Source organism: Terrapene carolina, unplaced genomic scaffold (genome assembly GCF_002925995.2).
Source record: "Terrapene carolina triunguis isolate 2854851 unplaced genomic scaffold, T_m_triunguis-2.0 Scaffold69, whole genome shotgun sequence".
In the NCBI taxonomy this organism is placed as follows: domain Eukaryota; kingdom Metazoa; phylum Chordata; order Testudines; family Emydidae; genus Terrapene; species Terrapene triunguis.
In genome coordinates, this window is record NW_020664420.1 from 11,802,332 (window position 1) to 11,825,846 (window position 23,515).

Sequence of the window (23,515 nt, forward strand, 5' to 3'; positions counted from 1 at the left end):
TGTGTGTGTGTGTGTGTGTGTGTGTGTGTGTGTGTGTGTGTGTGTGTAAATAAAGGATGGTGGATAATCATTTAGAGCTCGATAGACAGTTGTAAGGAAGAATGTGTTTGATGAATATAGCCTCTGTTTGTGGATTTTCTGTGAACAGATCACATTTTTCTGCAAAGAATTTGTTTGAAATTGTTTTCCAAATAATTCCTAGGAATAATTTTTGGTCAGTAGATTATTTGTGAGCAATTAATTTCAAGTAGTCAATATTGGAAGTTCAAGATGTGTTTTGATTAGACATGTAGATCACATAGTATGTTTCTTTTCAGAGAATAACGTAGAATCGTACTGTAAAAGTTGCAGAATATCAGGCAATTTTTTTTTATTATAACAACTACCATATCTTCATATGGAACCTAAAGATTAACAAAGTCAGGTACCCCTAAAGATTAGAAATCTAAGATAATAAGCTAGTGCATCGCGGAAATCACATATATTTTTATATTATGTCTCCATGAATATTAAATAATTTCATCATGACAAATTATATTACAGTGAATACCAATTGAAGTAATAACCATGGAACACTTAGTGTAGAGCATTATTAATGGATAATGCTCCAGTCATTCATTAGCCAGTTTTAAAAACTTAGCTCTTTTTGGAAATGAACAGGGTATCTACCTGAATATTAAACAAATAGTCACAGTTTCTGCTCAACATAATATTAATTACAAAATTCAGGGGTACTAGCAACACTATACAATACATTGTTAATTATTGTTATTTCATTCAGTATTTAGTATAATAACATTTATCATTCCTAACTCATTTAATTTTAATGTGGATAAAATATGTAATTCCACAGCAATTCCTTTGTAACGTAACATTAATTCATGTCTTCTCACTTAAAGCATTTGTTTCTGCGAAATAAAGAATCTCAAGAAAGTGGATCCCTATGTTTGGTCCATATGTGAGCATGCAGCATTCTTGGTTAAAATTTACATCAATACAATAACAACCAACTTCCCTACTGAAGAAAATGTGGCCCTCAAGATATAACATGGGAACATGCAGGAGAATGTTTTATTTTCTTCTGAAAACAGTAGCAAAAAGCATTACGAAACTGACCTACTCTGTTTACTTTCTTTTCTTTCGGGGATATATTTAGAATATTCCTATTGCAATCTATGACACATAGCGGTATCCAAGAATATTCATGTTGCCAAAAGTTAATTCTTGTTTGTCAGTATTTCTGTCCTCCACATCCCACACATTTACAGCATAGCCAGAATAGCTGGATAGCTTTGGATGTATATCCCTGGATGATTAGTGGTCTTCATTAGTACAACAGTTAGGAAATTATAAATCTCTAACTGCACACCAGAGTGATATACAATGCCTGAGCTTCAAGTCAGGATGCCAGCATTATTCATATAGCTCAAGGCTTGATAAATTCTCAATATTAGTAAGATCAACAGTAGTAAAATAGCTATTACCAATGTATTTTCTGTCACAAAGGAGTTAAGGAGTGAGATATACTCCTCATCAGCAAGATAGCAATTATAATGGTTTGTGAGTTGTTCGAATTTTGGTTCAGAACAAAATCTCCAGCAAAAAGGTGGGGGGGGGGAGGAGGGAGACGGCATTTAAAATGCACTGACATACAAAAAACAAATCAGATATATAGTTAGTGATCTTAAAATCTTGGCCTCAAATCCTTCCCCAAATACCCAGCCTGAGTACCTGGGTGGTGAGCTGGGGACTTCATCAGGGATTGGGGAAAAGGAATGTTTCCAATTATTGAAATTGAATGGCAACCATAGCATCTGTACTGACAACTTTCCTTCCATATAGGGGCCAGTGGATCCAATTCCTGATGTACCGTTTAATCCATGCTGCACAGTGACACGAAGCAAGACCCCATACAACATGCAGGGGGAGTGTGAACTGAATGAATCTCCATGCAGAGTTGTGCGTCAGTGGTTACTTCTTATAGAAGAAAAGGCTGAGCTTGCAGTCCTTACTCAGGCAAAACATTCATTGACTTAAATGGGAACTTTGATTAAAGACTGAGAAAGGACTATAAGGTTGGCCCTAAATTAGAAGCCTGAATGGAATGAAAGCAAAAACGTGACAGCTTTCTAAGCAGCTCTACGAGCCGTTGGTTTAGTTTGCACAAGCGCTCACTTAACATATTTTATTTATTTTTCATGAAAATGCTAATCCAGTCTGATTCAGAGCATTGATTTTAACAATGTGTGTTTTGCCTTGTTTGTTTTTGCCTGCAGAGCCAAGTTCCCATTATGTAATTTCTTTAAAAGCCTTTAACAACGTGGGTGAAGGAGTCCCTCTCTATGAAAGTGCCACCACTAGATCATTGACAGGTGAGTTGGAAATGTTGATTCTTATTTTGTTCCATATCAGTTATCATTAGCCTTACGTACATATTAGGCAAACTGTTTTGGGAAGCCAATAAAGAAAAAGCTCTTCAACATCCAAGTTTCTGCTAAAATAAATCAGATTATTTTTTCCACCCCATTTTAAATGGTTGAACTACATGGCTATAAGATAATGAATTAATTACACTTTCCTGAAATATATTTTACAGCAGTAAATTTTCATTAGCTGATATAAAATAATGTAATGCTTGCACATCCGTTAGTAGTTTCATTGAGTTGGCTTGGGAGCAGCATGAATCCCAGAGCAATTTGAATATCTGAAGATCAGGTTAAAATTGTGGCTGCTGTCACAAATCAAGCACAGAATTTAATTATTTTCTGTATCTCTTATAATTTTTGCTAAGTTGAAATTAATTAATTAAAGCCAAGAATAGTCACAGACATAGATAGGGTCAGATAGCCAGGTCTCAGATAAGATGAAGGAAAGTATTGCAAACAATTAATGATGATATAAACTCACACAAAACAGAATACCCAGTAGTAATCAGGCTACTCACTTACCATGCAACATTTTTTTTCATAGATGTATTCTTGGTACAAAAAACAGAGTTCCACTAAGTTTAGGGTTCCGTTGGTCAAATCAGACCTTTGTGCATGTATAGGTTTTGGGGATGAGTGGGTAAGACTGCAGAGAGCTGATAAAAAGAATAAATACAAAAACAAAAATGATTTTCCTCTGGAGTAACACCATCATTTGGTAGTTTTTCCTTGTGTTTCACCCACCATGTTAAGAACTTCCTCAAAGGAAGGAAGCTTATGTCACTGAGAGCAAAAGGACCATTAACAGACAGACTGACTAGGGTGAACCATTAAGGATAATTAAATCAAATGGCAGCACTCTGGCTCCAAATGGAAAACCATCCATTGTCCATATGTGTTTGTGAAGTATTCCCCTAAGAAATCTTGGAAAGTCCCAAAGGTGGGGAGAAACATTCAGTGTAAAAGCAAAGGCAACTGTGAGAAACCATATCCAGATGTAATACATAGCAGTGAGCATGTGGCTTCAACATTGTTAATATCACTTCTGATGTGGTATCTACAAGGGTCCTGCTCGGCACGTGAGATTATGTATGTGTCTTTTGAAATCTTTATTTGATGAACTTGGTTCAAAATCCATGTTTTGTTTTGTTTTGTTTTTTTGTTTTTGTTTTTACCTTTTGTCCCGTGTTGATGCTAGATCAAGAATTATCTATGTGTAGCCTGTGGGGAATTTTTTTTTCTGTATGTATGTATGTATGTGACCTCTCAGAAATGAAATGTTATCCTGATGTGAAAAAGGTCTGTCAAGCTTGGGTTCTACTGTGGTGACTTGACCCAAGGACTCTATACAAGTACTGTATGCCACTTTGCAGTTTCTCTTTTACTTCTAAGAGCAACTCTAACAAGGAGCTTCCTATCTAATCTCTTACCCCTCTGGATACGGCTTCTGGAGTGAGTCAATACCATTGGGTTATTCATGGAAGAGCATTTCAAAAACTACGTTCAGCAAAGTGAGAAACATTTTAGTTGAACTCCCTGAGTGGTTGTTGAACTGACTTGCCCTGAGTGAAAAAGAAAATTTAACTATTGTATTTATTTCAGTGCATAAGAATTGTATATATAGAGACAGATATAGAAATGTGTGTGTGTATAACATATAATCTCAAATGATGTGACAAGCAAAATAAGAATTAAAGGAAGCAGAAACTTTTTTATCAAAGGTATGCAATATCTAAATGACAGATGTCCGAACATGAACAGCAGCAAATAACTCTGTTTTGAAAAGTGGAAGAAGTGTTTAGGGACCTATTTTCAGACACCAAAGGATTATAGAAATTCCACTGTTTCTCAGCTAAGTGATGGCATGTTTCAAGAACTGAATTATTTTGATTGGTTGAATCTAATCATTTATTTTGCTAGACCTAGTCTTTCTTCATAATCCTCTGTACAACAGACCTTCAGAATTCAGTATGTCACTATGGGGAAAGAAGAAAGATGCAGTGTTTTATTTGCCAAAATACCAAATGTATATTACCTTACAGCATTAACTATGTAAGCAAAAAAGAAACAAAAATGAAAAGTGTTCATTATGTCACAGCTTGTAGACAAATCTCCTTGAAAATTGCAGTTTAGAACTGGGAATTGAAATCTTAAGAGTAGCAATATTCTTTGTGAATAGGCAAAGAAGTTTCAACCCAACCTGCTATGCAGAATGTCCAAATTCATTTTGGATCTGTAGGTGAACAACCAGATTGCTCTATTTCTCCAAGCATCTATGTTCAAGCTTCTAGAGAAGCTGATGATGAATGAAGCAGCAACAACAACAGCATTAAAGGGTTCATCTAGTTGCTCATCATAAATTTTAAACATGCTTTTCTCCTGTATTTTTTATTCCAAAGTCTGTGGCCTCCTGAAGTCCTAAATAATTAATTACAAAATTACAAAAAAAAATGTGATCAAAGAGTGTCAGCAGTTTGAAATACATATAGAGCTGACAAACTGAAGTAATATCAATCGGGAAATGTCAGATTAATTTGTGCTTTGATTAATTACATAGTCTGTTATTTTGCAAAAAATATGGTTCTGTGTACTGTGTCATAATTACTGCAACCTGAAATTTTTGGTTGGTAAAATCATAATCTTGTTTTTAAATTGCAAATACATATATATATTTTAAAAGGTAACATTTTAACATAATAACTCTGCTCTGACCACATGCAATCCAATTCTTCTATCACATTGTAAGTCAGGGTTAATTCTGTTGAAGTCAATTCAATTACAATGAAGTGAGAAGAGAATCAGGCCCATGATGTTCTAGATAGCATTGGCTAACTGCCAAGTATGGCTTTCCAATATGGAACTGCATTTTTGGAAATGGAAGCAAACTTTTCTGTGTAATAAAACCTACTACAGATTGCCTGTGTGTTGTGCTAACTTCACCTACCACTGCATACCATTATGTTCAGTCTATTGATCTGTCTGAAGGCAGCATGATCACCAAATGCATAAAAGAAGTGTGCTTATGTCTCGAGGAAACACACTCAGAGGTGAAAACAACAATCCACATATCCATACCTGGATGCACACATTTATCATGCTGGCATTATTAAATCAACAAATGTGGACCTCCATCTTAGCATTACAATTATGTTCTCTTTTGCCTGACAAATATTTAAGCAGATGTAGAAGTGCTCCTTTGAATAGCATTAAAAGAACAAAAGAAGCTGCAGAGAGAGAGAGAGAGAGAGAGAAAAGCATAGGTAACTCCTACACACATCAGAGTGTCTTTTAAAATGACACTATTTTGTACATGTTTTTAATAATGTATCTTTTATGTATTTCAATTTTTTTTATTGCAAAGTAAATCATTTTAAAGAGAAACAATGCATTTCAACTTCATTTTGGAGCCAAGAAAAGAAAGCACACCTGGAAGTATTTGAACAAGCCATGCAAAATAATATTAATTGCTAGTTACCTTTATTTACAGTAATGTAAGTGAAATATTATATATATATTAAATTTTTCAATTAATGCCTCTCTTTCTGTTCTTCTCCTGTTCCCCTCTCATCATTTAACCCATTGTGATGTGTATCCACTGGTGATTGTTTTGTTTTGTTTTTGTTTTAACTGCTATTCATTTTTTTTTGAATGCTCATTTGGTGGTTTTTGACCCAGATCCCATTGATCCATTAGAAGTTGATTTTTATCCTTTGCTTGATGATTTCCCTACCTCAGTCCCAGATATCTCCACCCCCATGCTCCCACCAGTAGGTGTCCAGGCTGTTGCACTTACCCATGATGCAGTGAGAGTCATCTGGGCAGACAACTCTGTCCCAAAGAATCAAAAGACTACTGAGGTTCGCTTTTACACTGTCCGTTGGAGAACCAGCTATTCTACAAGTGCTAAATACAAGGTGAAGTTATAAAGGGATATGAATTGATGATCTGCGATTTCTTGTGTTCATATTTTATTTGACTATAAGCTGAATCTACCTATTCTGTACTTCACTCAGGAAAAACTCCCAGTATAGTCAATGGGAGATTTGTCCTGAATAGCAAACATCTAATAGGGTCACAAATATATATCGTTTGGAGTTTTTTTAAAAGAGTATTTATTGGCCTGAAAATGCCACACTAAAAATCTAATTGTTGAAGATTCTGATCTTTAATTTTACATATCATATGTAAGTTAGAAAGTCATTGATTGGACAGCATAATGTCCAAGAATGAAACTGGGATGCCAATTTCAAATCAACCACACCATTGGAAATCCCTGCATTATTATATTAGCAACAAACACTCAAAAAGCACCAGGTGAACAGAAAACTTCTCAATTTGGAAGTAGCCTGTAATATCCTACTGCCTGTAAATGAAAGATGTTTTCAAACACTAATGCCAACAAAACAATATAAAAATATATCTGGGATAGGAGAGAAAATAATAATAATAATTAATACTTAATAATGCTTGGCAGTTGTACAGAACAGAAAGTGACAATCACTAACCTGAAAAAATAAACTCTATCAATTTACATACTATGGTCAATTCATATACTGTCAAGTATCAGAGGGGTAGCCGTGTTAGTCTGGATCTGGAAATGGGTATTCACCCACGAAAGCTCATGCTCCAATACGTCTATTAGTCTATAAGGTGCCACAGGACTCTTTGCAATTCATATACTGCATCTTATAATATCCAAATCACTCCTGGTGAACATGCTTCACCATTCCTGCCGTGCCATGTCATAATTACTGGTTAACTTTTCTGCCTATATGGGGCTATATTCTTCATCAACATGCAATTGTTCCCAATAGTTGTACATATACACTGCAAATATGTTCACCAGTAAGTGACTGGTCACCACCCCAGACATAACTCTCTAGTACAGATTGTTCCTATTACCATCACAGGGCCATTAGTGAGTAAATGAAATGGTGATTAGAAACGTGTGGATTTAGGGATGGATTTTTAAAAAATATTTATGGAATTAGGGACCTAGGTGCATTTGAAAATCCCACTAGAGAATTATCTCCATCTTTCCGCGCCTAAATACCTTTCAAATCTAGTTCTTGTTCTTAGACTGAGCTGGATCCCTGTGTCAGTGGATTTTGAAAGGAGACAAAATAATAGCGGAAACTTCTTTTTTCTCACTCCCCCTACTGGACATGATTGTTCTAGTAGTGACCATAACACATCTGCCAGAATTTCATTCAGTGGTCCTAATTTTCCTGTTGCTTACACTAGTTTTGCACTGGTGTAACCACTGCTTTTGATTTACACTAGTGTAAGAGAGAGGAGAATCAGGCCAGTTGTCTTTTAGCTGTAGATGCTGATGATCGTAAATGTCTTAAGAGTTACTAGTTAAAGGTGCTTAACTATATAACAGTACATCTTGAACATCTTTTCAAGTGTATCATAGAATGAGTGGTGTCACAATTACTATCATAGCTATCTCAACCTCAGATAGCCCTGTTCTGGGCCACAGTGTTAAACCCTAAGATCACCAAATTCTTATATGCTTATGTAGCATACACCAGGAGCTTGTTGGCAGTGTAGTAAGCTCCAGTGTAGAAGAATTAAGACTTCTGAAATAGTGTCGTTTTGTATTTTGATGTAATTATACCCATTGAGAGATTTATTCCCATTCCCAGTAAAATGTGGAATACAGTAGAACAAGCCATAGTTTTATTAATTTAGTTTCTATAGTAAGAGCAAGGATCCAAAGAGCACAACATTATTTATTGGGACCTTTAGACAATTATGAAATTGCCCACGTTGTCACTGTATGTTCATCACGTGCAGGCCCAGTGGAAAATTGCAAGTGCCAAAAAATATATATAAAGGTAGCTTTATTAGTGTCATCTCAGTATAGACAGGTGACCAGACTTATGTAAAATGAGTTTAACAGGTTAGCTATGTTTGCCTGAGACATCCCACCCTGTCATCACCCTGTTCCTTGCTGGGAAACTGTTAAAATGGATAAATGGAACTCATTGAAGAAACTAACTTATTACGGCACATAGATATAGGAAGGAACTCTAGGTATGATCAAGGCTGGAAACAAAGGCATAGGTCTAGATAAAGTAACTATATGGGCAACCAAGCCTGATGGGAAAACTTAAGGTGAGATGATCATATAGCGTTATTTTTAATGAACTGGACAACAAAAGAGCTGACTAATGTTGATTCCAGCTGGAAGGAGAAGTATGGAAATTAGAGTTGATCCGGAACTCAAAACCGTCTCCAAATCTGCTTTTTTTCCATTTAAATTGGGGGATGAAGAGTCTGGGCTTTTTGTTTGTTGGTTGGTTTGGTTTATTTTTTTAGTTTAGCCAATCTGTAGCTGAAATGTCGTGAACTGGTTGTCACAGTTTCCAAGTAACTGCATCTGTATCCCCTCCTCCATGGTCCACTTTAGAGTGACCACTCAGGCCTAAGATCTCCAGTGTTCACCTGTCTCTGGGCAGGGACCCTTGTCCCAGTCCCTTCTGCCTGGAGGTTTTAAGGCTCCACAACTCCCTGCCTTACACTCTGATACCCCAGAAAGCCACTCTGCCTAAAGCCACTCTGCCTCAGAGAGAAAGCCACTCTGTTGCTTTTTCTCTGAGGGCTATGAACAGTGTATTGCTAACAGTTACACGTTACCACACAGCTCTCTCTAGGCAAGCACATTTATTCTTACAGTAAAAGCATTAAGAGAAAACATACAAAACCCAATAAGTTCCTATCTGCATGCGAAAAGCTTACCAGAAGTCACCCATCAATCTTCTGAGGCCCTAGCAGGGCCAAAGTCTTTCCAACCTGCAAGGGTTGGGGCCCTTGGACAGAAAGTCCTGTCCATTAGCTGGATCAGAATGAAGGCTCAGAGTCAATTTAAACACAGCTTTTTTAATGCCAAAAGCCATGTATTTGTCTCTTAGTCTCTGGAAAATCCAGATTGAATCTCCCCAGGGAGTGGTGCCTCTCTGCATGAGTTTACATTGTGAGTGATTCACCTTAATAATTCCCCCTCCTCTCAACCCCCCGCTATTTTAGTTCTTGAAGCAACTCCGGTAACACTCCCCTATGGAGTAGAACACGGTCAGACATACAATCCCTGGCCCACAGGGATTGTATGTATACAATGTTAATACAATGTTTCCCCCAAAGATGCTGCATACAGTTGCAATATCTGTCATACTAGTCCAGGGGTCGGCAACCTTTCAGAAGTGGGGTGCTGAGTCTTCATTTATTCACTCTAATTTAAGGTTTTGTGTGCCAGTAATACATTTTAACGTTTTTAGAAGGTCTCTTTCTATAAGTCTATAATATATAACTAAACTATTGCTGTATGTAAAGTAAATAAGGTTTTTAAAATGTATAAGAAGCTTCATTTAAAATTAAATTAAAATGCAGAGCCCCCCGGACCGGTGGCCAGGACCTGGGCAGTGTGAGTGCCACTGAAAATCAGCTCGCGTGCCGCCTTCGGCACCCGTGCCATAGGTTGCCTACCCCTGCACTAGTCTATTCCTTTATTATTCTCAGGTCAGCCAGAAGCAGCAATCTCGCAACTTTAATTTAAATAAAAAAAGTCACAATGAATGTATGTTCACTCCAAGCCTATTTTGTCCAGAATATGTTCAACCCCAGCCTGTTTTCCAAACATTTTGGGCAGGTCTACACTACAGCCTAAGTCAATATAATTTAGGTTACTCAGGGATGTGAAAAAGACTCTCCCCTCCCCACCCCGAGTGACACAAGTTTTGCGCTGTCCACACTGGCGCCATGTTGGCGGGAGATGCTCTACTGCTGACATAGCTTTTGCTTCTCGCCAAGGTGGAGTAATTATGCCAGTGGGAGAGCACTCTCCCATCGGCATAGCGTGTCTTCACCAGATGCACCACTGGGGCGCAGCTGTGCCAGTGTAGTGCTGTAGTGGAGACCTGTCCTTTGTTTTATTCCTGTCCTTTCATCCTGAGCACGTGAAATATCTGAGCAAGTTTGAAAAAAATAAAGTTTAGTTTCTATAGTGCTCTTCTTCCTCTTCCTCTTCTTCTTTCCTATTTGGGGTCGGCGGCTTTTATAGCCTTTTTCCGGAACTCATGATAGTATGCCTGGCTGTCATGAAAATTGGTCTCCATAAGGTCAGCTTATATCTAGTCCAAATACTGAATCTTTGGCCTCTCCCTTGGTCATCTTCCATCAACGATCATTGCAAGGGCCATCCTACCAATATAACTCTGATTTCTGCAGTGCTGTCTGTAAGATTTAGCTTCCTTCAGTCATGCTGTATAGTACCTTATTCCACAAATAGTCCCACTTAAGTCAGTGACCTACTTATGGTGAACAGTACGTCCCACCACAGTGAAATCTGTCCCATAGTTTAAAACCTCATGCTAATAGTCAAATTTTGCCACTTTTACTCCATGAGTTGACACCTTGATTTCACTTGGATTACTCACAGAGTGGGGGACTACTCAATGGGTGAAATCCTAGTCTCAAAAAAGTCAACTGCAAATCTCTCATTCTCTTCCATAGGGCTAGGATTTCTCCCAATGAGTATAAAGATGATGGAATTTGGCTCTGAATACAGAAGCTTCTTTGTTTAACTGCTGTGCAAAGCCTCAGTGTGAATGCTTGTGGAGTAGCAAAACAAAGTCTTGGAAGCTAATTGTAACATTTTAAAAGATATAACTTGCATCTTTAGGGCTGATGATTAATGTCAACACGAGGGTGACATTATTGGTGAATACCAGAGAGCTGCATAGTTCCAAACACATCCTACCAAACAGTGAAAAAGGATCCATTCTGATGACGAAAGTCAGAAGTTTTGCATAATTGGGCGTAAATTTCACTCACCCTCTCCAGTGGCTCAGGCATCATTTGGTCGATTTTAGGCCATCAGATATATCGCACAAATTAAAGATTTATAGCTCAGTTAAATGAGCCAAGATCGCATGTTATAGTGGATGTGGCATGCGCTCAAGTCTCATTGCTGTGAGTGGGCACGAAAGATGCTCCCAACACCTCACTGGAAGTGCCTAACTCTTCAGAAATTGGGCCCAATATGATGGGGTTCCATAATGCTCTGAAAATACAGTTTTGGTTTCATTCAGTTTTCACCAGTTTTATCCTGCAATTTTCCTCTGGCTCTACTCATGTGATAAAAATGTGCTGTGTCTCTTAAGTCATTCCTTAGAACAGGCTGAGATCAGGTAAATCTACATTATAAAAATGTAATATACACATCAATATTAGTTTATATACCTGTTCTCAACATACTGTAGTGAACCAGATAAATAAAGCATATTTAAAATATAATACACAAACAAAATGCATATTTAAACAAGCAAAAATACAAGACTTAACAGTTCTAGTTTTTATAAGAAATTAAATACATATTCATTCAAGAAACTTAGAAAGACCAGAGCGCCTTAGTTAGAACCATTCTAGTCAGAAAATATGTATTTGTAAACTTCCATTAGAGACCACTAAACATTTGGGGGGTGGAGGGGCAGGGGGAGTGATATAATATGAAAGGGACACAAATTTTAAGTCAAAAATTCTTTTAAATGCAACATTAAGATTGTGGCACAGAGCAAAGCAGCCCAATAATGTGAGTCTTTAACTTATGCAGATATTTGTGCATAAGGGCACAAATGGAGGACACAGTGTCAGCTTCCATTTTATTCTCCTTGCATTTGAAAGATTGTATCACAAATTCCTTTGTGTGGAAAAACAGGTTTTGGGGAGGAGCATCTCCATAACTTAATGATCTGTCTAAATTATAGAAAGCAAGTTTACTATCTTATTTATAGTACACCTCTACCTTGATATAACGCTGTCCTCAGGAGCCAAAAGTCTTACCGTGTTATAGGTGAAACCGCGTTATATCGAACTTGCTTTGATCCACCGGAGTGTGCAGCCCCGCCCCCCCGGAGCACTGCTTTACCGCGTTATATCCGAATTCCTGTTATATCGGGTCGCATTATATTGGGGTAGAGGTGTACTAATAATAGTTCCACTCAAATACATGCTACAGTGTCAAGACTATTTCTGTCCTCAGAAAAGTATGCTTACAAAAGGAATTTAGTGTTACTGTATTATGCTCTTCCATTTTCTCTGTTATATGGAGAAAGTGTGTATGGAAGTTAGTTTTCTAGGATTGCATTTTTCAAGTTTTACTTGCTTAAACATATATTTGTTTTCCTCTTTTTCCCCCCTTTTGTAGTCAGCAGATACAACAGCTTTGAGCCATAGTGTAATAGGCCTTAAGCCAAACACTATGTATGAATTCTCTGTCATGGTAACAAAAGGTCGAAGGTCAAGCACGTGGAGCATGACTGCACATGCCACAACATATGAAGCAGGTATGTCTAGATATTTTGAGAGCTTTAAAAAGTGATTTTGTTTCAAGATGCCCATATTAGTAAAAGATATTTAGGAATTTTTAAAATCTGGAACTGACAAAATATATTGAAATTACTGAACTTCTGCTGATATAGTTGGTATCATTGTCAACTTTCATGCCAGCAAAATAAATCAACAGTGTATATTAAAAGCTAAATTTCTTTTCTTCACTTTTTTCTATGCGCAACAAAACAGCAGACATTTAATTCTCCTCTAAAGTTACTCAAAACCAAGATGTTGGAATTTAGTAAATGGCATGTTTCTAATAATATGGATCATAAATATAGTGAGCTTCAAAGATCTTTTTCATTAATGATGTGACCTAGTTGGTATTCAGTTTTCAAAGAAAACTGAAATCAGATGAAAACAATGATGGAAATAGTCTTCTATGACTAGGATGGCAGCTTTGTTAGTCTCTCTCATTTATTAATTTATAAAAGGCTACTTGTACTGGCTCAAGTGTGCGTGATTCTGTCCTAGCCCTCTAGTGCCTCTGGGAATGGATCAAGTACTGATACCAGCTAATAGAGGTTCTTTTTGGCTGAAGAGGTGAAGATGCTTTTGAAGCCAAAGGCCCACAGTTCTATTCACTATATTGTATACGTGCAGTTCTGCGGGCTCTGGAGGTGTCTGTATGTGGACATTACATAGATGGATTAAAGATCTTGAATTGAAGTTACAGCAGCTGGTACAGCTACAAAATTAAACAAAAAATGTACAACGAAGTTGAGCAGGCTCTTCAAATTGCATGTTATTTCCAGATACAAACTTTCTACCTGTAGAACTTCTTGTCTCATGTAAGAGGCTCCCTGCCTGGATGGATGAGGCTCCTTGGATGACACCAGGGTTTAAATTCAGCCAGAACCCACCAGAATGGAGCTCTATTAAATATTTTCAAACCTGTGGGAGCCCCGGGGCTTAGGGCTTCAGCCCCATGGGAAGCACCGGGGCTGGAGGCTTAAGCCCCAACATGCGCTGTGGGGATTGAAGCCCCAGTGCCCCCCTTATCCCCTGAAGGACAAAAGCCTACAGTCCCGAGCCCAGAATGGGAATGAGAATATAAGCCTTGGATGACACTCCCATTATCTTCACCTCTTTCTGTATTCAGTCCCCTACTAGTCACCATTATTCTTCCTCTATTATTAGAATTATTAGTATATTGTTGAATAGATATTAGGCATTAAGGATTTTATGTAACTGCTGGCCTCAGATGCTCAGTGGGGTCTCTCAGGAATACAACTATGATGGCTACTTCAGACTCTGAGGAAAAGTATTGCTTGGGTAGCAGTCATGTAATATTTATTGTAAGATAACACCTCCAGGAAGCTGAATGAACATCTATTAATAGGGCTGTAGAGTTAGGAGGTCTCTGGCTGGGACCTTTATTTCTGTCTGCAAGGAAAAGGAAGCTAAGGAGCTTGACAGGTCCCAACCTCTCTATTTTCCTTCTACTCTGTTCTCCCTTAAAAAAATAGAGAATGATACCTTTTCTCTCAGTTTTGTTTTTTAACTGTCATACAGATATTAATGGTGAAGTGTATCCCAAAGTATAGAATTCTATTGAAGCAATGCTCTACAGCAGTGATATTCACACTGAGGCTTGTGAAACACAAGTGGCTCTTTAAAGTGTCTCCTGAGGTTCTTTGCAGTACCTGATATTAAAACACTGTGTGATTTAATTATTAACCAATTTAAGTTATTAACCAGTCAGGATGCTTTTACTATGTTATTAACCAATTAAGTTATCAAATTGCACTCAGTTATTCACTTATTTGCTGTGAGAATAATATGTATAAAATATATAAATGAAACAATGAATTCACACTATTGTGGTTCTTTTGGGTAATGTTGATCACTAATTTGGCTTCTGAACCACTGAGGTCTGAGTATCTCTGCTCTACAGAATGATTAGTATTTTCTATTAAATTCTATATGTGTTTAGAATAAATTATTCATCTTCCCTCCTTGAGGCTCTTCAGAAGAATTGCTTTTGAGTCAAGCCAATGAGCTGCCTCGCCTCAGCATAGGGAGAACCACAGAATCTAAACAGGGAGACGAGCAGGCAGGGAGTTTCTTAAATGCACTTACAAAACTTGAGTTCTCTGGTTCACTGTTTTTGTTTCATTTTGTGTTTTGCCCTCCAGAGTAGGCCAGTCTTTCTTCTGAATAGGTAGGCCTTCTGCAGAGCTGGTAGATCTTCCACAAACTGAGTGGCTCAGAAGACTGCAGATATACTGTGCTGGATAGTTTCCAAACTGTTCAGTTACCTTATTGTGTTTCCCATGCTCAATAAAAAGTGAATCCATAGCTCTGAGTATGATATTTTCCTTTTTAACTGACTATTGATTCTAATATATAAACTTAGAAGGCTGTGTAATATGTGTGATTATTTTCTGTGCATGACAAGAAACAGCAAAAGTACAATGGTTAGAACTAAAAATCAACATTTACCAACAGATGTCAAATGTGGAGATGTCTGCTGGTAAATATTAACTTTTTAATGGCAACTGCTGAACACATCAGTTGTTTCTCAGGGGGAAACTCAGTGGAAATATATGTATCTTTAGATTTCCCTGTGTGGCTGACATACAGTTAATTAAACTGGAGATGCAGCTGCATTAACTAAAGAGTTCCTGTATTTCTGATGTTTATTGCCTATTTTGTACCCATTCTGCATCTGTAAGTTCCCTTAATGAAGAATGTTCATATCAATATTCATATAAAATTCTGTAGAGACCAGCAACATGGGGTGGAAAGAAGGTGTGTACCCACAATACAAACGCAATAATCAGAGCCAAATTTTGGCCCTGGATATACCCTCATAATTCTCACTGACTTCAGTGGGAGTTAATGAAATCTGAGAGCAAGACTTGGTCTTTTAATTTTACTCACAATTCTTTATGTTCACAATCTGTTGAATTCCAGAACCCAAACTTCAGCTCTTCAACAGAAATTGATGAGCCAATGTCATAAACAGGCTATTAGTTGAATGTTTTTTATGAAGCACAACCCACTAGAGACTATTGTTATTGCACTAATTTTCCTAGTTAAGTGTGCAGGCATGTCATACTGTAAATATATCTAGGTTAAGAGATTTCTTGAAGAACTAAGATGGTGCATTGTGTGCCTAATTTTGGACATCCTTGTTTGAATATTTTGGCCCTGCTAAATAGAGTGATGAAAAATCTTTAAATGACCAGGCTCATCTATAAGGGAACCCAATGGCACAGTTAAAGTTAGCATCCAATAGCCATTAGGCCTCAGCCAAAACATCAGTGAATGATCGTCTCACCTATTTATCAATGTATCAATATTAATTATAATGTGAGCTTCCTTTTTACATCTTTCTTGATTGTTTCGGATCCTTTTTTTGAATAGGGTCATTTGACACATTAATTATAAGATTAGCTGATCAGTATTCTGTTGAATCCTGTATTCGGTATTCTAATAATCCTTTCTTTATTAAGTGTGTGGTTGTTCATTTGTTTTACGGTGTTTAGAACCATTATATATTTTTCATGTTGGGTCAGACATTCAGTTAGAACCTCTTTGTTTAATACAGATTTTTTTCTAATGTAACATCAACCGAAACAATATTTTAAAAAATAATGACTTTGAGGCAGATTTTCTAATATTCAAAAAATTCACATCATGGAAGTCAGGTAGGAGATGGTGAATAGAGCTGTGGAGTTCACACTGCACTGCTCTGTTCTTTTTCTATACTACACATGCCTTTCACAATGAGCTGTGTGACTGCTCTAATGGTATGTCTGTACTGCAAGCCAAGGTATGATTGCAGCATGTGTAGGCATACCCGTATTAGATTTACCTACAATAGCACAGCTGAAAATAGCACTGTAGGTCTGAAAATGTAACTGCAAATGGGAAATTGTTATTAAGTTGGTCTATTTCCAGTGAGGTCCCTCAGAGATCTGTTCTTGGACTTAACGCTATTTAACATAAGGAAACATAAAATCATCACTAACCAAGTTTGCAGATGACACAAAAATTGGGCAAATGGTAAACAAGGAAGAAGACGGGTCTGAGCGATCTGGATCACTTGGTAAACTGGGTGCACACAAACAATATGTATTTTAATAGTCTAAAGGTAAATGTATACATCTAGGAATGGAGAATATAGGCAATACTTACAGGATGGGGGACACAGTGACCTTGAAAAACATTTTATGGTTGTGGTGGATAATCACCTGTACATGAGCTCCCAGTGTGACGGTGTTGCCAAAAGAGCTAGTGTGATCCTTGGATGCATATATAGGGGATTCTTGAGAAAGAGTAGACAGGTATTTTTACCTCTATATTTGGCACTGGTGTTTCTGCTGCTGGAATACTGTGCCCACAACACAAGAAGAATGTTGATAAATTGAAGAGAGTTCAAGGAAGAGCCACCAGAATGATCAAAGGATTAGAAAATTTGCCTTAGAGTGATAAACTCAAAGAGCTCAATCTGTTTAACTCAATAAAGAGGCAGTTAAGGGGTGATGTGATTACAATCTGTAAGTGTCTACATGGGGAACCCACTATTTTATAATGGGTTCTTCAATCTAGCAGAGAAAGGTATTACCCAGTTCAGTGGCTGGAAGTTGAAACTAGACAAATTCAGACTGGAAATAAGGCATAATTTTTCACAGTGAGGGTAATTAACTATTGGAACAATTTACCAAAGGCTCGTGGTAGATTCTCCATCACTGACAATTTTTAAATCAAAAGTATTTGTTTTTCCAAATGATACGCTTTAGGAGTTATTTTGGGGAAGTTCTGTTGCCTGTGTTAAACAGGAAGTCAGACTACATGATCACAATGATCCCTTCTGGCCTTAGAATCCATGAATCTATGAATGAATCTAGGAAAGAGGCATAGTCTTCAGCATGGCTGTACAAGCACACCAGGGATCCTGGATACCTACTTGCATTGCTAGCCCACATTAAAGCCCATGTCACTGCATCTACACAGCTATTTTCAGTTGTGCTTGCATGGGTAAAGCTAGCACGGTTATAGCTACCTGTGCTGAAATCACACCTTAGATTGCAGTGTAGACATTCTTTAAGGGCTTCTCTTCACCAAAGGGAGATCAACGCTGCTGCAATCGATGCAGCAGGGGATGATTTAGCAAGGCTAGTGAAGACCCGCTAAATCAACGGCACAGCACTCTCCGGTTGACCCCGGTACTCCAGCTCTCCAAGAAGAGTAAGGGAAGTCAACCGGAGAGCATCTCCCATCGACCCAGCAGTGAAAACCCTGGGGTAAGTCAACCTAAGCTACGTCGACTCCAGCTACATTATTCACGTAGCTGGAGTAGCGTAACTTAGGTCAACTTACCCTGGTAGTGAAGACAAGCCCTAAATTAACACCTACTATATTATACCCCAAACTCTGAAAAGCTAGCTCAGGAACAGTATAGCTCAGTGCACTCCTGATAATGTTCTTTAACAATAACCACGCCCTTCTTTCTCCACTCTGTACACCACCAGAAGATCCCATGATCATCCCTAAGCCAAACATGATCATCCCTAAACCACTCTGCAAGATTATGTGGCAAACATGCAATGGACATGCAGTGTAAAGAAGGCACATACACTCACAGACCCGGCCTGCTATATTTAATGGGATATATTGCTCTATTTAGGACTCCTTTTGTATTATTCTTACACCATACTCCCAGGACTTTGCTCCTATATCCATGTTAGGTGAATAGCTAATATATCCATCTCTCATGTTAGGTGTATTTTCATTTCATTTCATAAATGGTGATGGGGACCTAAAAAATCTTGGTAATATGGTAGTAGCAATGGTATTAATATTAAATATGGTGATGCCTTGAGACCCCTAACATGTACAGTAGGTGCTTAAATACCACACTGATGCGTGAGAGATAAGCACCAAAGTGGAATGGAATGGGATAAAAAGGATCCACATTTCCAGAAATACCCATAACCAATGGGATCATACAATAGTTTCTCTTAAAAATCTAGGTTTTAGTTTTCAACATATATTACCTGAGAATGTATCTGTAATGCATCAGCGGATCTAAGGAAAGAGGTCAATGCAGAATGACTGATATAGCATTTTAAGGAAAACAAGTATATAACTGAGAATCTGATTGTTTGTGTTCTATTATTTCCATTCTTTTAAGCACCAACCTCTGCACCCAAGGATTTGACAGTCATTACTCGGGAGGGGAAGCCTCGAGCTGTCATTGTCAGCTGGCAGCCTCCATTAGAAGCCAATGGAAAAATTACTGGTAAATGCTTATATTATCCCATGTCTATCTTTTTATTTTACATCTCTGTTCACTTTCTGGTTTCATTCTTCAGTTATTCTTCTTACATCTTTGTTTGTTTCCACTATAATATTTCATCTGAACTTTCTTTTTTTTCGCATAGAAGTGCTAAGTTGTATTAGTAGTTAATTCAGTGCCAGAGTTACAGTGAGATGGAGAATTGAGAGAATATAAATCCTTTAGTTTTAATTGCAGAAGGCATTAATATACTTTCTAAATGTAGTAATTCCAAGCAAAGGTCTTCTGGTGGCAATTAGAAATGACTAATAATAAGCAGCTTGTTTGGCAATAATGTAATACATAAGGTATATAATGATAGGTTGCTTAGTACAACACATAAATGGTAGGATTTATTGTAGATGTTTAACTTTATAATAATAATTTAAAGCACTGATGATCAGAAAAACTCTAATATTGACTGACAAGGATGAACTTAATGGATGCTTCACAAAGACAAATTTTATTGTTCAAAATATTGCAGATAACATCAATGCAAAATTAAGACATCCATTACAAGCCCATAATGTTAATTTAGTATGAAAAATATAATAGGTTCTATCAGAGATTTTGCATCTAAATGATCACTTTAGGATTTTAATAGACATCTAAGAGACATATAATTATTATGACAAATAGCATTCAACTTAAAAAATGTGCACATAATGGTTTAATTAACACAAACGATTGGGTTAGACGCTTGGAAGTCATGCAGCATATTTTCTGTATGTCAGAGATAGTCTGTGTATGTCACCAATACCACTAATAATTCCTGACACATATCGCTCAAGCATCCTGAACTATAAATGTTGGTACAAGAATTCTTCTAAATATAAATCCTGTGTGAGTAATTCAAAGCCTGTTGTATCAGATTCTGAACCTGTGTAAATCAACATATTTCCATTGACGTTGGTAGAACTAGGATGGTTTACACCAGTGGAGAATCTAGTCCAGTTTTACCAGTAAAATAAGATATATTTGGATCTGCCAGGAAGTTTCCCAGGGATAAAACACCTCAGATTGGAAACACTCTATTCATTATTTCCCTGTGCATTATACTCAGTCCTTTACACTCAGTGACCACATCCAAAAGAAAGGCCTGTTAAAGATAAGCATTTTCATAGAAAATGGTTTTTCTGACATTAACCCGATTTCAGAGGGAAAAATGACCATTTTAATTGGCAGTCAGTGGTCCTGAGTCTTCTCTCTGTTCTGCTGTGTAACTGCATTGACTTAAATAAAATCACTCCTGGTTTCCATAGGTGTAAGTGAGAGAAGAATCAAAGGCAGTACCTTTAATGGAGTTTCTTATTTACAGTGTTGTCAGTGAGAGATGACTTTGCTTGAAAATATCCATGGACAAACTATTCTTCCTTGTGGAATTGTTTGAAAAATGGCACTTACAGGAAATCTTTAATGCAGCCAGGAATGGCCAAATGTTATTTAGAAATGTCAAGCAAATGCAAAACGACCAAAACTCCATATCTGCAAATACTTAAGCAAGAGTGTAAGTTTATTAATGTGACTAATCCCATTGAATGATTTGTAATATGTTACATAGTTAAGGTAATACATGACACATGACACTCATATCGTCATCACAAAGACTAACCTAAATGGACTGACTGATTCATGACTACAATAGTTAGAACAACCTCTAAATAACTGCATACAATCCTGTAAACATAACCCTAACATACAATGCCAAAAATCTTAAAAGTACAATCATGGCCTTTCATTCTGACATTATTTTTCTATGCATTAATACACCAATTCATTTGGAAACAGGGGCTTGCAAAGATTATTTTATCTTAAAGTGAATAGAGGGATATTGATGATAATACTTATGTTGATTTGCACCAGCTGAAGATTTAGACACAAGAAGTTTCCCAAGAATTAGAGTAGCCAAGGAAATTATTTCTATAGACTATTATTATTTCATATTAGTTCTGTTATTCTAAGGGTTACTATAATTTCTATTTCTGTCAGCTTTCATCTTATGTTTTAAAATACTACCATAAGGCTTAATCCTGCAATCCGAACCTCACCCATCTTTATTCATGTAGAGTCTCATGTGAGTTGGTGGGGGTCCACAAAAGCATGAAGGTCCAGTCATAGATCTGGTTGTTGGATCAGGGACTTAATTTGCTCATAGTACAATTCTTGTGGTTTTAGTCACTTTGGTTTTATATATAAATACTTAATTTCTATTTTTTGTTTGTTTTTGTTTGTTTGTTTTACAATTACTGTGGTTTTATATGGTGGAATTTTATAAGTTACATAAGAACATAAGAATGGCCATACTGGGTCAGACCAATGGACCATCTAGCCCAGTATCCTGCCTTCAGACAATGGCCAGTGCGAGATTCTTCAGAGGGAATGAACAGAATAGGGCAATTATCAAGTGATCCATCTCCCTGTTGTCCACTCCCAGCTTCTGTTGTCCACTTTAGGGACACCCAAAGCATGGGGTTGCATCCCTGACCATCTTGGCTAACAGCCATTGATGAACCTATCCTCCATAAACTTTACTGATTCTTTTTTTTAATCCAGTTATACTTTTGGCCTTCACAGATACCCCGACAATGCGTTCAACAGGTTGACAGTGTCTTGTGTGAAAAAGTACTTCCTTATGTTTGTTTTAAATCTGCTGCCTATTCATTTCACAGGGTGATCCCTGTTTCTTGTGTTATGTGAAAGGGTAAATAACACTTCCATATTCACTTTTCTCCACACCATCCATAATTTTATAGATCTGTATCAATTCCTACCTTAGTTGTCTCTTTTCCAAGATAAATAGTCCCAGTCTTTTTAATCTCTCTTCATATGGAAGCTATTCCATACTGCTAATCGGGGGTGCTGGAAGTAGAGGTGCTGGGGGTGCAGCAGCACCCCGTGGCGAGAAGTGGTTTCCATCATATATGGGGGTTTGCAGTTTTGTTCAGTGGCTTTCAATACCTCCACTATAAAAAATGTTCCAACGCCACTGTTCCTACTTGTATTTGTTGCCCTTCTCTGAACTTTTTCCAGTTCAAATATATCTTTTTTTGAGATGGGGCAACCAGAACTGTATGCAGTATTCAAGCTGTGTGTGTAGCATTGATTTATGTAGTGGTATTATGATATTTTCTGTCTTATTATCTAACCCTTTCCTAATGGCTCCTAACATTCTGTTAGCCTTTTTGACTGCCATTGCACATTAAGCAGATGGTTTCAAAAAAATATCCACAATGACTCTGTGACGGGTTGGGTCACAGAAACCCCCCTGTGAACTGCTACCTGATGTGCTGAAACTACCTCTGAGCCCGTTTTCCATGGCAGCTTGGGACTTCAGTACCCTGTCTTGCTGAGCCAGACATGCCAGCCTGCTGCAAACACAGACCCAGGTCTGAACCACATCCTCCAAAAGCTGCAGACTTAACTGAAAACAGCTTAAGAAGTGCTTCTGTCTCTAGCACCCATATACCCAGTTCCCAATGGGATCCAAACCCCAAATAAATCTGTCTTACTCTGTATAAAGCTTATATAGGGTAAACTCATAAATTGTCTGCCCTCTATAACACTGATAGAGAGATATGCACAGCTGTTTGCTCCCCCAGGAACTAATTACTTGCTCTGGGTTAATTAATAAGCAAAAAGTGAATTTATTAAATATAAAAAGTAGGATTTTAGTGATTCCAAGTAATAACAGACAGAACAAATTAAATGACCAAGCAGAATAAAACAAAAACCATGGAAGTCTAAGCCTAATACAGTAGGAAACTAAATGCAGGTAAATCTCACCCTCAGAGATGTTCCAATAAGCTTCTTTCACAGACTAGACTCCTTCCTAGTCTGGGTCCAGCAATCACTTACACCCCGTGTCCTGTAGTAGGTGACTTCTGGGTACCCTTCTGCCTCTGCCAATCTGTTTCTTCACTTCCCTAGGTGAGTATTGTAGTTTTAAGAATGCTTGATTGACAGAGCCAGAAGGGTACCCAGAAGTCACCTACTATAGGACAAGCCCAACAAAGAAAGTAACAGAATACCCCTAGCCATCACCTACAGCCCACAACTAAAACCTCTCCAGCACATCATCAAAGATCTACAACTTATCCTGAAGGGTGATCTCTTACTCTCACAGACCTTGGGAGACAGCCCAGTCCTCACTTACAGACAGCCCCCCAACCTGAACCAAATACTCAGCAGCAACTACACACCACACAACAGATACACTAACTCAGGAACCAATCCCTGCAACAAACTGCATTGCCAACTCTGTCCGCATATCTATTCAAGGGATACCATCATAGGACCTAACCACATCAACCACACCATCAGGGGCTCGTTCATCTGCACATCTACCAATGTGATATATGCCATCATGTGCCAGCAATGCCCCTCTGCCATATACATTGGACAAACT

At 37.7% G+C, this 23,515-nt stretch overlaps 1 protein-coding gene across 1 annotated transcript in view; it reads left to right on the forward strand.

Annotated features, from left to right (window-relative positions):
• Positions 1-23,515, forward strand: part of DCC (DCC netrin 1 receptor) — a 902,832-nt gene that overhangs the window by 784,549 nt on the left and 94,768 nt on the right. The window contains exons 16-19 of the mRNA XM_026649009.1: positions 2,277-2,372; positions 6,102-6,340; positions 12,637-12,775; positions 18,967-19,074. Coding sequence (XP_026504794.1) covers positions 2,277-2,372; positions 6,102-6,340; positions 12,637-12,775; positions 18,967-19,074 — 582 coding nt within the window. The remainder of the gene's footprint in view (positions 1-2,276; positions 2,373-6,101; positions 6,341-12,636; positions 12,776-18,966; positions 19,075-23,515) is intronic.